The 12,684-nt window shown below is 46.8% G+C and overlaps 1 protein-coding gene across 1 annotated transcript in view; it reads right to left on the reverse strand.

Annotated features, from left to right (window-relative positions):
• LOC147019339 (sodium-dependent neutral amino acid transporter B(0)AT1-like) overlaps positions 1-12,684 on the reverse strand; it is a 70,493-nt gene that overhangs the window by 23,072 nt on the left and 34,737 nt on the right. Inside the window, exons 4-5 of the mRNA XM_085899759.1 lie at positions 9,336-9,473; positions 6,462-6,643 (exon numbers count right to left, since the gene is read on the reverse strand). Of these exons, the coding sequence (XP_085755885.1) occupies positions 6,462-6,643; positions 9,336-9,473 (320 nt within the window). The remainder of the gene's footprint in view (positions 1-6,461; positions 6,644-9,335; positions 9,474-12,684) is intronic.

Raw genomic sequence — 12,684 nt, forward strand, 5'->3', positions numbered from 1 at the left:
AAATCTCATCCGAGTTTCTCTCAGCAACCGCTCGTTGGACACAAAATCCGACCAGCGATTGCCAAGGATTCTCCGAAGAGACCTGGTACCAAAGGAATTGAGTCTCCGTCTCAGATCCTTGGTCAGAGTCCAAGTCTCGCATCCATAGAGCAAGACTGGAAGTACCAAGGACCTGAAGACTCGGACTTTCGTCCTCCCGCACAGGTACCGGCAGCGCCACACCCCATGATCCAGTGAATCCATGACTCCCCAGGCCCGACACAGACGTCTATTGACCTCTGACTCGCAGCCAGCAGAGACATGAATATCACTGCCAAGGTAAGTGAATCTCTCCACGACCTCAACATCCTCACCACAAACAGACACAGACAGGACAGCAGCATCCAATATGTCACCGAAAGCCTGGATCTTAGTTTTGACCCAAGAAACCCGTAATCCCAGTGGCTCCGACTCCTCTTTCAGCACCTCGAGGGCCCCCAAAAGGATGTCTAAAGTCTCCGCAAAGATGACTGCATCATCTGCAAAGTCAAGGTCTGAGATCCTGACATTCCCAAACGATGCACCGCAGCTAGATCTCTCCGACATCCTCCCGAAAATCCAGTCCATACAAGTGCTGAAAAGTGTGGGGGCCAGTACACACCCCTGATGAACTCCAGTAACAACTGGAAATAAGTCAGAGATGGTACCACCACACTTCACAGCACTCTCAGTACCAGAGTAGAGTTCAGACATCAGATCGATCAGTTTTGGTGGCACCCCATGAAGACCAAGAATCCTCCAGAGGACATCCCGATTCACTGAATCGAACGCTTTACAGAGATCAACATAGGCTGCAAGCAGCCCCTGCCGAAACTCTCGTCTGCGTTCGGTGAGGACATGAAGGGCAAGGATACGGTCAATCGTTGACCTCTTTGGTGTAAAGCCTGACTGCTCTGGACGCTGGTGCTCAAGCAGATGGTGGCGAACCCTATCAAGAATTATCCGAGCAAAGACCTTGCCCGGCACTGAGAGCAGCGTCACCCCTCGGTAGTTGTTGCAGTCTTGGCGATCACCCTTCCCTTTCCAGAGAGGGACAACAAGGCCCCTCTTCCAGTCAGTTGGGATGATGCCTGTGTTCCAGGCAGAGCACAAAACTGCATGCAACGACACGAGTGCAGCATTTCCACCAGCCTTGAGAAGTTCGGCATGGATGCCACAGATCCCTGGAGCTTTGCCCCGTTTCAACTGGTTCACCGCAGCCCGTGTTTCCACAAGCGAAGGTGGACCACAGTTGATTCGAGGGTCAGCAACAGGGATTGTAACACCCTTGATGTCCAACTCGACAGCTGGGGGATCAGCCTGGTACAACCGCTCAAAGTAACCGGCCCAGCGGGTCTTCACTTCAGACTCCTCTGTCAAGAGCCTACCACTCTCTGCTCGAACTGCAGTGCTCCGAGGGATGGGCTTGGATGAACGCAATGCGTGAATTCCCCTGTAAGCGGGACGAGAATCACCTGTCCACAGGTGATGCTCTACCCCCTCACAGATTCCTCGCAGATAGGCCTCCTTGTCCACCCTCAGTGCACGTACAGTTTTACGCCTCAGCTCCCTGAACAGCTCAGCTCTGCCATTCAGCCTGGCCCTGCGACTCTGGTCAATGGTATCCAGTCTCCCTTGAGAGACAAAATTCTTCTTTGCCCTGTGGTGAGCTCCAAGGCATCCACCGGCAACATCAAGGACGGTGGTCTTGAAGGCACTCCACAACTCTTCAGGACCCCCCAAAGCACCCAGACCCCCCAAGTGTCCACTCAGCCTGTCCGCAAACTCCTCAGCTACTCTCTCATCCCTGAGCTTGCCAACATACAGCCTAGGCTGGGATGGTACCATTCTCCAGGATTTAAGGTGCAGCTTTAGAGTTGCTACAACAAGCCTGTGGTCAGTATTGAGGAACTGAGCACTCCGGTAGACCCTGCAGTTCTGGATCATCCTCCAACGACCGTCAATGAGGACATGGTCAATCTCCTTTGCCACACCGCCAGCGTTGGAATACCAAGTCCAGCAATGAGCTTGTGGGCGCTGAAACCATGAACCAGCCACCCTAAGTCCATGACTTCTTGCAAAGTAAAGGAACTTAGTGCTATTCTGGTTCATAGTTCCTGACCCATGGGGACCAACACACACCTCATAACCATCCCTATCAGTTCCAGTCGATGCATTGAAATCCCCCAAGACGAGAAGTGTATCTCGTCTGGGACACTGATCAACCACAGACTCGAGCGTGGCGTAGAATGCATCCTTCACGGTGAGATCACTCGCCTCAGTCGGAGCATAAACAGAGACCACGGAAATGACACCTAAGGAGTGACGAATCCTTAATCTCATAATACGCTCGTTGACCGGTGTTACCTCAACTATCATTGGGGTCAGCTTATTGGACACAGCTACAGCAACTCCTTGGGTATGGTAACCATCAGAGCGACCAGACCAATAGTAGGTGTAACCACCCACCATTATCTCGCCGCAATCCGGTCTCCGAACCTCAGAGAGAGCTGCAATCCCGATGTCCAAACGCTTGAGCTCAGATGATAACAGAGACAGGTGATCATCCTCTCTTAGGGATAGGACATTCCAGGCACCCACCCGAAGGGACCCCCTCAGGTTAACCCAAGGAGACCGCCGTCTGGTGGACGACACCTCAGCACCACTCCGACACATTCTCCCGCAATCTGACCTAGGGATGTTACCCCGTGGTTTCCCTCCTATCAAAGATCGGGGGTCTCGAAGGCTTTGCCCCAATCTCGTCATCCGGTGAGCTGCCTTGCGAAGGGAAGCTGCACAGGAGGTACTCCCACGGAGTGGGTTTTCAGATTTTTTTGCGTTTTGCGGAATGAAGGGTTTTACGGTGGCCGGAATGCAAATCCTGCCACCAACCTCCTAATGAAAGTAACCCAACTGCAGGAGGACGTCCGCAGACACAGTTGGGCACTAGATATGGATGGCCGTTGGCTCACAAGGAGCTCCTCCGCCCTTTGACAGGTTTTGTTTTTAATCCTGCTGAGTGTCCATATCCAAACACCCTCCTCACCAGAAAACCTGGTGGGGGAGACGGTTTAGTCGCCGACAACCCGACCATGGAACAGGTTAGTACAGGTTTACATGGTACCTGTAGCAGGTCACAGATCGAACCTGACCTGACATATGTATTTCTCAACTGATTCGTATTTCAAAGACTCCATCAAAGCACAAGACAGGAGATGCCGTGGTATGTCACAGAAGCTGCACATTGATGGCCCAGCCACAAGAAACCCCCCAGATATGAACATATTTTTCCAGAATGATGAGAACAAAAGACAATTGTGTGATCTTCTTCTGAGGGTCTGGAGCAGCAGAGATTCAGCTTCAAGACTGGAGCGATGTTCGCCTGCTGTGCTCATTGTGCAGGGCAAGGCGATGAGCTGACATCTCAAGATGATAAGGTTGAAGCATCTGAGATCCACAGCCTGATGTCAAATCAGGAGGAGATAGACACTCGTGTTATCCTCTATCTCAACTACGCTGTAGAGCTTGGTGATAAGAGTGCTGTTGTCCACACACCTGACACAGACACCTTCTTCCTACTTCTGCACTATGCCTTGGATGGTAAGCTCAAGCTTTACTTTCAGACAGGTGAGAGGATGGACAATCATTTAATTTTTCAAGTAAGGGATCCACTGAGCTACATTTTATAAATGTATTTTTGTTTTGTTTTTTCATACAGGTGTTGGGAAACAAAGACGCATTGTGGATGTCACTTCTGTTGCTCGCACGCTTGGACGTGACCACTGTAAAGCACTTATGGGTCTCTATTGTTTTACTGGAGAAGATTGTACCAGTGCCTTCAAAGGAAAAAGGAAAGATTGGTCCACTGAAGAAACTCCAGAAGTACCCAAAGTTCCAGGCAGCATTCAAGCAGCTGAGCGTATACTGGAGTGTGAAAGACAAGCTGTATGACTGTCTGCAAGAGTTTGTCTGCCTGATGTATGGCTATCCTCACATCTCTAGTGTGGATGAAGTGCGCACACCGATGCTGCAGAAGATGTCGGGTGCAGAGGAAACACTGACATTCAAGTCAAAGGTTGAACTTTCTCATCCTCCTCCATGCAGACACTCCCTAATTCCTCATGTTGACAGGGTCAACTACAGGGTTGGTCAGTGGAAGCATGCCCATGTGCCCATGTATGAACTTCCCAAACCAGAGGATGATCATGGCTGGATGAAAATGGATGGGTTCCTGGAACCTGTGTGGTCACGTGGTCCAATTCTCTCCCCATCCCAAGTGGACCTCTTGGACACCCCTGAGGAGGAGCAGGAAGAGAATGAAGAGGAAGCTGGTGTCTATGACTATGATGAACTGTTAGATTACCTTGATGATGATGACTAATTTTTACCTTCACATTCTGCGAAAGGTTATGTTTTGGTCGGCGTGTATTTATTTATTTATTTATTTATTTATTTGTAATCTTGTGATTCGTATAACTCAAAAAGTATTAAACCGAATTGCACGAAATTTGGTGGGATGATTGGTTATTAGCCAGGAAGCATTCCATTAGATTTTGGGATCATTCGGGTCAAAGGTCAAGGTCACGAAAAGGTCAAAAGTCTTTTTATGATAACACGGTCAATTTTTATTCAATTTGCATGCAACTAACGCCAAAATGTTCAGAATTCAACGCCTCATCTTGTGATATGCAATATGATACGACGCCCATACTCTTGTTACCGGTTAGGGGTCAAAGGTCAGGGGGGTCACGACCTTGAAAAATATGCGGTTTTTGTCATAACGCGGTCAATTCTTGTCCACTTTACATGAACCCAGCACCAAAATGTTCAGAATTTAATGCCCAATCTTGTGAAACAATGACGTCATAACACATGTCACCGGTTGGGGTAAAATGTCGGGGGGGGGGGTCACGCCCTTGAAAAATATGCGGTTTTCGGCATAACTCAGTCAATTCTTATTTGATTTGCATGAAACCAGCATCAAACGAGATTACCTTCTCTTGTTGAAACGTTGTATTCACCGAGCTTGCGAGTGAAGACTCGCCAAAACGACGTGAGTTGATTGTTGTTTAGTCCGTAGCCCCCGAAAGTCGGGGGGGGGGTCATGACATTATAGATATGTGGTTTGTGTCATAAGACCATTCATATGAAACCAGTTCCCCACACTCATACCAAGAACAAAAAAAGTAGTGGCGGCGAAGGTATGCGCTCTATGAGTGCCCGTTCTAGTTGTATATATTCTGCTGAAATAGGACATTTTCTATTTCCTCATTAGAGATGTCATCTATTGTTAAAAATGATGATTTGGTTTAATTTCCTGTGCCATAATTGTGCAGAATAAATGCTTCATTTGTGTTTCGAGTCCATTTGGTTCAATTGTTTTGGAAATTTCTGTTTTTCGATAATTGGGCATGTCAAAATCCAAGAAGGCAGCCAAATAGACCCCAAGACTAATGTAATTTTCTTGCTAACATCTAAAAATGTCAACTAGACACCTTAAGGATTCTAAAAAAGTATGTTTGCATAAGTACTCAGGGGGGTGCGTGTGGGGCCTATTTAGCTGCCCTACCTCAAGAATACTTCAAACAAAATACCTGGACATTTCAAAAACGTGATCTACAATTGGAAGCTGTTCAAGGCTCAATGACAATCATAAAAAGAGTGATCGGAGATAAGATACAGGACTAATAAAAAGAGCATGAGAAAGTAAAGCAGGAAAACATCACAAGAGTTGGTCTTGCAAATGAGAACTCAACAAGGGGCTGATACTTGAGATTCCCCTGCCTTTTGGGTGGTATGAGGAATAGATCCGTATCATATGAAAGCTAAATATTGAACGGATTTTGAAATATCATGTACACAAGCCATGTTACCTAAACGGATGATCGGTTGGTCGGACGGAGCTCATTTTAATGTCCCCTATCTCCATTGGAATGTGCAATATATGCATATCTATATATTACTAAAACTCTCATCTTGTATAAATGTATGTATGCATGTATGTATGTACCCAAAATACAGCCAAAACGGTACACGACAGCGCAAATATTTTAGTGCCACCTTACTCACCATTCTCCTGCGGGGTGCAGTATCAAGTTTCGTTCAAATCGGGCAAAGAAAAGATTATTAAAAAAATCAATTCCCGATTCAGTCAAGTACTCTTCGGGAGTATTTGATCAATGCAAACAACCTCAGCGGTAGAGTTCGCTGGAGCTATTTTTTTTTTCTTTCTTTTTTTTTGAAAATTTTTTTTTATCAACCACTGTCACAACGGGAACCCAACGGGTTCACGGGTCATCTAGTGTATATATAAAATCTCTGCCAGTCGGTCGGTTTGTCCGTTCGGGGAGGGGCTTCCCCCATTAATGGGTGCCGCATGAGTAATGTAATAAATTACTTCAACTGCATTGTCCAAAGGTGGCTCTGGCTCTGTGGACAGGTACCTTGCCCGTAGTTTCAATACTTCGACTGGTACACACGTAGATAATTAGCCACGCGGTACACAAGCACAGAACAAGCCACCACTGCAAACTTCCACTGTCCTCCAGCTGGGGACTGATGTTCAAAGTCTTTCGGTACCAGAAGTACTGCACTGGAGAGCTTTGGGCACACTCCATCTCCATCCCTGGAGGAAACACACACACAAACAATTTTACAACACTACATTTATTCCCCAGCATTGTTACTTGTCGTGTATAGGTACATCCTTCCTGCCTCATAATATGATAATTACATCGGCTTCCCACATGTGGTGTTGCTGTAGCAGTCGTCAAACATGGATGCCCACATTGGTGTCCGTCAGAATCAATGTGCTGTTATTGAATTATTGGTGTGTGAGAAGGAGAGTATTGGAAACATCCATAATCGACTACAGAAGGCGTATGAGGACGATTTTGTCGAACGCAGCAAAGTTGGTCGATGGGTCAAGTGGATGACGTCCACTGAAGTTGAACATGCCAATATGTGTGACTGCCCTCGCAGTGGCAGGCCACGATCAGTACAGACGGATGTCAATGTTGAAAAGGTGAACAACATCATTATGGCAGACAGACATGTAACTGTTGGAGAACTCACTTTGAATGGACATTGTTGAAGCGAGTGTGTGCAGAAAAGTGAAACAGTTGGGCTATGCAAAGGTCTGCGCTCGGTGGGTTCCTCAGCAATTGACACCACACACACACATATACACACACACACACACACACACACACACACACACACACACACACACACACACACACACACACACACACACACACACACACACACACACACACACACACACACACACACACGACCATTTGGTTGGAACTGCTTAGTGGTTTCATGACGAAGGACAGCAATTTCTGGCATGTGTCGTGACGGGAGACGAAACCTGGTTGCACCACCTCAAACCAAGAGACAAAGCGACAGTCGATGGACTGGCATCATTCAAATTCTCCATGGGAAAAGAACATCACAGAAAGAAGAAAAAGAAGAACAGCTCATGTATTTTCAGAGAGCTGCCTCAACATCGGCGAGTCTGGCAGTTCACTGAAGCAGTCATCTCTCTTCAGGACTGGTCTCACATATCTACAGTTCTCTATCTCTATCTCTATCTCTATCTCTCTCTATTGCGTTTTCAAATATCCTACCCTTCTTCCTGTCTATGGTATACTGAATCGTGCAGTGAGGCAGTTTGCTCTGAAACAACTTGCCTTCTCTTCCTGGAAGGCTAATCTGCCCAAAGGTAATCTCAAACCATTCAAAAACGTCCACAACAAGTTTGTTTCCACACTCAGGAGAACCAGAAAACAATATCTTTACAACCTCAAGAATGAACTTTCAAACTTCTCTCCATCCTTTGAAACTTGTTGATGCCTTGTTAAGTATGTCTCTGGTGTATGTTCCCCTTCTATCCCTTCACTCTCTTAAAGATGGCACCGTAGCCGACTTCGCTGGTGAGAAGGCTGAATGCATCAATTCTGTGTTTGCTTCAGAATATTGTGTCCTCAACCCCTCATTCGGTACCCACCCTTCCCTGTCACACTCAACTGCTCCTGGACTCCATGTCTTTTGCACCTGAGAAGGTTCTTTCAACCCTCGACTCTGACTCTGCAACCGGACCAGCCAGCATCAGCTCACGTGTCCTAAAACCCTGCTCTGCTACTCTTTCGAATCCTCTCTCGTCCTTTTCACCCTGTAATTTGCCCAAGGTCATCTTCCATCTGATTGGAAATCCACTATCATCACTGCACTACATCAAAAAAGAGGTGCAAAAACTGAACCCCTCAACTACAAACCTGTCAGCTTACTTACAATCATCAGCAAGGTCATTTCATCCATCTTCTGAACAATCCTCTTGAAGTTCAGTCACTCAAACTTTTTGGGCCTCACCACAGCCATGATCTTTCTTCAGCAAACTATGTCACTAAGTTGGCTTCCAAAGCCAGTCGTGAACTGGGCATCCTCCGTCGTGCAAAGTCTTTCCTTGGCACACCTGAACTTTTCTCTTCCAACAATGCTACAAAAACTTCATCCGCAGCTTGATGGAGTACTGGTCTACCCTCTTGGCTGCTTAACTGGATGCTGTGGAAACTAAGGCCTTCAAAATCATTGGAATCTCTTTCAATGGAGCTGAGTCTATGTGCCTATCACAGACCCATGGTGGCCTCTCTGTCTTCTACCGTCTCCTTGTCTTGCACCCACTACTCTTTGTGTGCTTGCCCACCCCCCAAGATTTCTCCAAGGGTGCGCACGGTCTACTAATTATCACCTCTTGGTGAAACTCAAAATCCAGGATCACTGCTCACCTCGACTCATTTGTTCCTCTTTTTTTCCCCACCTCTGGAACCAACTTCCACACTCTCTTCAATCTCATTCTTCCCTACAGTTCTTCAAGACAGCTGTTCACCACCATCTCAGGTCATTCCCCATCCAAAACCATGATCTTTTCTCACCCCCCTCCCCTCTTATTAACCCTCATCCAAGTCCTTGCAGTTTGCCACTGTTGAAATGTTTTTTTTTTCTGAATTTGCCTGTTCATCGATGTTCCTCTTGCAACGTTGTTTTTCTATGAATGTTGAGTTTCTAAATAAAAATGATCATCAAATCCCGAGAGACAGAAAAAAAAGTAACGGCAACAAGAACAGGTTGAGCTACATGTGGAAATTGAGCACGCTCTGGCACGAAATGTTTTCCACATCATGTCTTGCAGAACTTTTTGGTTGTACAATACTTGTTTAAGGAATTATGATATTTAAGTAATATATGTATTAGATCATGATGAAGCCAAATATTCATGAGCTGGCATTATGATTGTGAAAATGAGAACTCACCAGATCCGTTTGCCCAGATAGGGCAAAAAGTCCAAGGTAATGTCTCCTGGAAAGATTGGAAGAAATACCACAGGATCCAGGCGACGATGGTATTGTAATACATTGCAATAAAAATGGACGACAGCATGTTGGCTATCCCTACAAAAAATACAAAAAAAACAAAAACAAAAACACACACACGTCAAGGATCTTTCCTCCAAATGCACCAAAGAACAACAGATTGTTCGTATTAAAAACAGTGTGCGAGTCAGCCACTGCTGGTGAAGACACTGAGGAGCGACATTTGTGTCCATGTGTGTACGTGTGCATGTGCCTGGAGGTGTGTGTACGTGTGTGTCCATGTGTGTACACATGTGTACGTGTGTGTCCATGTGTGTACACATGTGTACGTGTGTGTGCCTGTACGTGTGTGTCCATGTGAGTACATCTGTGTGTACATGTGTGTGTGTATGATATTAGGAGGTGGGGATGTGGTGAGAGAGTTGAAACATCGATGAAGAACACAGCTCAGCTGAACATCGGTCAGTTATACAAATCATTGAAAATTCTACTTTATCAAAATAGTTTTTAAAATCCTTGATGTTAAAACAAAGCAAACTGGAAGGGCACTCGGTGGAGCGCGTACCTCCACCACGTAATGCCTGATCCACGAGAACATACCGGGCCCATGACATTTTTGAAATATCATGCTATACAAGACTACATCGTTTTTGGCCCTACCTCTCAATGGTGAAGATAAACGTTAAAAATTAAATAATTCTCGTATCCAGATCTGGATCTGGATTTTCACCAAAATTTAATAAATCCTTCCTTGTCACACACACCCAACGTGTCCATTAAGTTTCATCCGAATCCATCCACAACTTTTTGAGATATCGTGCTATATATCGTTTTTAGCCCTATCAGTCAATGGTGAAGAATCACTTAAAAAATTCTAGTATCCGGATCCGGATCCGGATCTTCACAAAAATCAAAACATTTAGTCCTTTTGACACACTGAACGTCTCCACTAAATTTCATCCAGATCCGTCCACAACTTTTTGAGAAATCCTGTACACAGACAACCAAACAAACAGACAGCAAGGGGTGAAAACGTAACCTCCTTCCACCTTCGGTGGCGGAGGTAAATATAGGTTATTGTTCAATTCATAACATGACAACAGACTTTGAAGATTGAATGAATGCATTTCAATGAAACGTTTCTGCTCAAAAATTTATGTAATAATTCAGGTGAAATAGAAGTATTGTTGCATTGTTGCGGACCCGGGGTCGGGGACGAGAAGACTTCGAAGGGGGTGAGCAACTTCGGGTTCCCAACAGACTCTCCGGAATCGTGGGCCGTTGCATACGAATAACTCCGTGACGTGGTGGGTCGCGAATCGACCGTGAACGCCAATAACTCGACCACGTGACTTTGGGTCCTCAGTCTAATGGATACTGGTTACCGAATGGTCACGTGATCTAATTGCCGGGTGACATGCCCTCGGTACGCCTTGTTCAAACCGGATCAGATGCATCCGAGCGTAACTGCCCAAGGACGTACCAGTGAGAAAACAGATTGTTGGGAGATAACGTCCAGGCTAGGCTAGGACACGAACCATGTTGCACCAATGAAGGAAAAGACAAAGACGAGCTGGGAACATTTCTACACAAGCATTTATTCACAATTAAGTGAGGAAAGGTATGTGGCAGAGTGATTGGGGTTTATTTTGATGTACAGCAGGGATAGCAAGGAATTTGTGGGGTGCAACAAAAGGCAAGCAGTTTACAAAAGCAGACACAGGGCAGACTTATCCCATTATCACTTCCACAATCTTAACTTATGCTACGACAGGTGCCATCGCACAAGCACACACAAACCCAAGGAAGATTAGATAGCCAGAAAGAAAGAGAGCAGATGAGGACAAACGGCCTGGTGCGGTCGGCCGACCAACGCAACCCAGTACGCTTTGGGGGAGGTAGGAGGGAGAAATACTGGTGTCTAAATTATGGGAGTGGGAGGTGTGGTGTGGTGCAATATGGGGGGGTGCAGTGTCGTGTCAGAGGAAACTGTGATTGTGAATCTGTAATGGATGCTCTTTTGTGCGTCCAGAGAGGATGAGATAGAGGGCTGGAAAGGGAGACAGGAGAGAAGATGCATAAGGTAAAAGATTCCTAGCCTCATCGTGCATAGGTCTGTGAGTGTAGCGTGTACCTCTGTGGGACGCTCTGCTTGAGCCATCCCACCTCAAGAGTCGGCGCGTTATCTCCTGCTTATTCACTTTGCCGAGGCTCGTGGAAACGTGCTCTGCACTGGTCCCAGAAGAACGTCTGTCACACACCAACCCCAAGTGTAAATGCAGCGACAGCAATCAACGAGGAGCAGTGAAGAGAGGGCGGAGAAGAGAGGCGAAGGAGAGGGCGAAACAAACAGGTGAAGACGAAGGCAAGGCAGGCACGTGAAAAAAGAGGGCGGACGGCTTCACGATCCGCTTTTTATAAGCCCCGGTCGAAGGATGGGGTGACGACCCGAAGTGACGTGTCGTGACCCGAATCGTGTTTCCCTTTTGGGCCAGGGCGGTCATGGCCCCGCCCTGCCAGGCTCCTGGGGCTGGAAGCGGTCTCATTCGCACATCTGGTGCAACACAGCCCAGAGCCCCCCACCGCCCCCCACCCCGGGACCCCTGTCCCTCGCCGCCCATCTTGCCATGTTCTGGTGACTGGACGAGGTTCTTGTCGGTTCCGTGTGCCAATTCGTGACATCCCCGGTGAGATGCGGTTGGTGCTATTAACGTGCTAGGCTTGTCCCTACATCACGCGGTCAGAGTAGCCTGGGCCGTGCAGCACGCCTGTGTTTGGTGGCAAATTGTATCAATGCGGAGGCGCGAGTAGGCGTGGGATAATTTTTCCCATGTGCGGAGATGTTGGTGGTAGAGGTGGTGAGTTTTTGGTGAGCCAAGGCTGAGCAAGGTGAGACGCCGTTGTAAATTGGCACACAGATTTCGAATGAAAGGGCGCGCCATACACTCGCCATATAGCGAGTTTGTTCTTTTGGTGATTCTCTCACAGGAGGCTGCTTGGTATGTGTGCTTGCTTGCTTGATTCGATTTGTACCATGGATAAACAGAAAGGGTTGGAATTGAAATCAGGATTGAATAGACCCACGCAACGCAGTTCATCCCGTTAACCCACAAGACATGAGGGGAAGGTCTGACTGCACGAAGACTAACAAAATAACTGCCTGGGGATCACTGTATGTTGGGTGCCCATTGCCTTAGAGGCATGCGGTTTTGCAGAACCACAACAGTATATATAATTAAAGAGTTCATATAACACCTTACCCCACGCAGTGTTGAAGGATATAATTCAA

Source organism: Eptatretus burgeri, chromosome 10 (genome assembly GCF_056783735.1).
Source record: "Eptatretus burgeri isolate ZD-2024b chromosome 10, Ebu_testis_v1, whole genome shotgun sequence".
Lineage (NCBI taxonomy): Eukaryota > Metazoa > Chordata > Myxini > Myxiniformes > Myxinidae > Eptatretus > Eptatretus burgeri.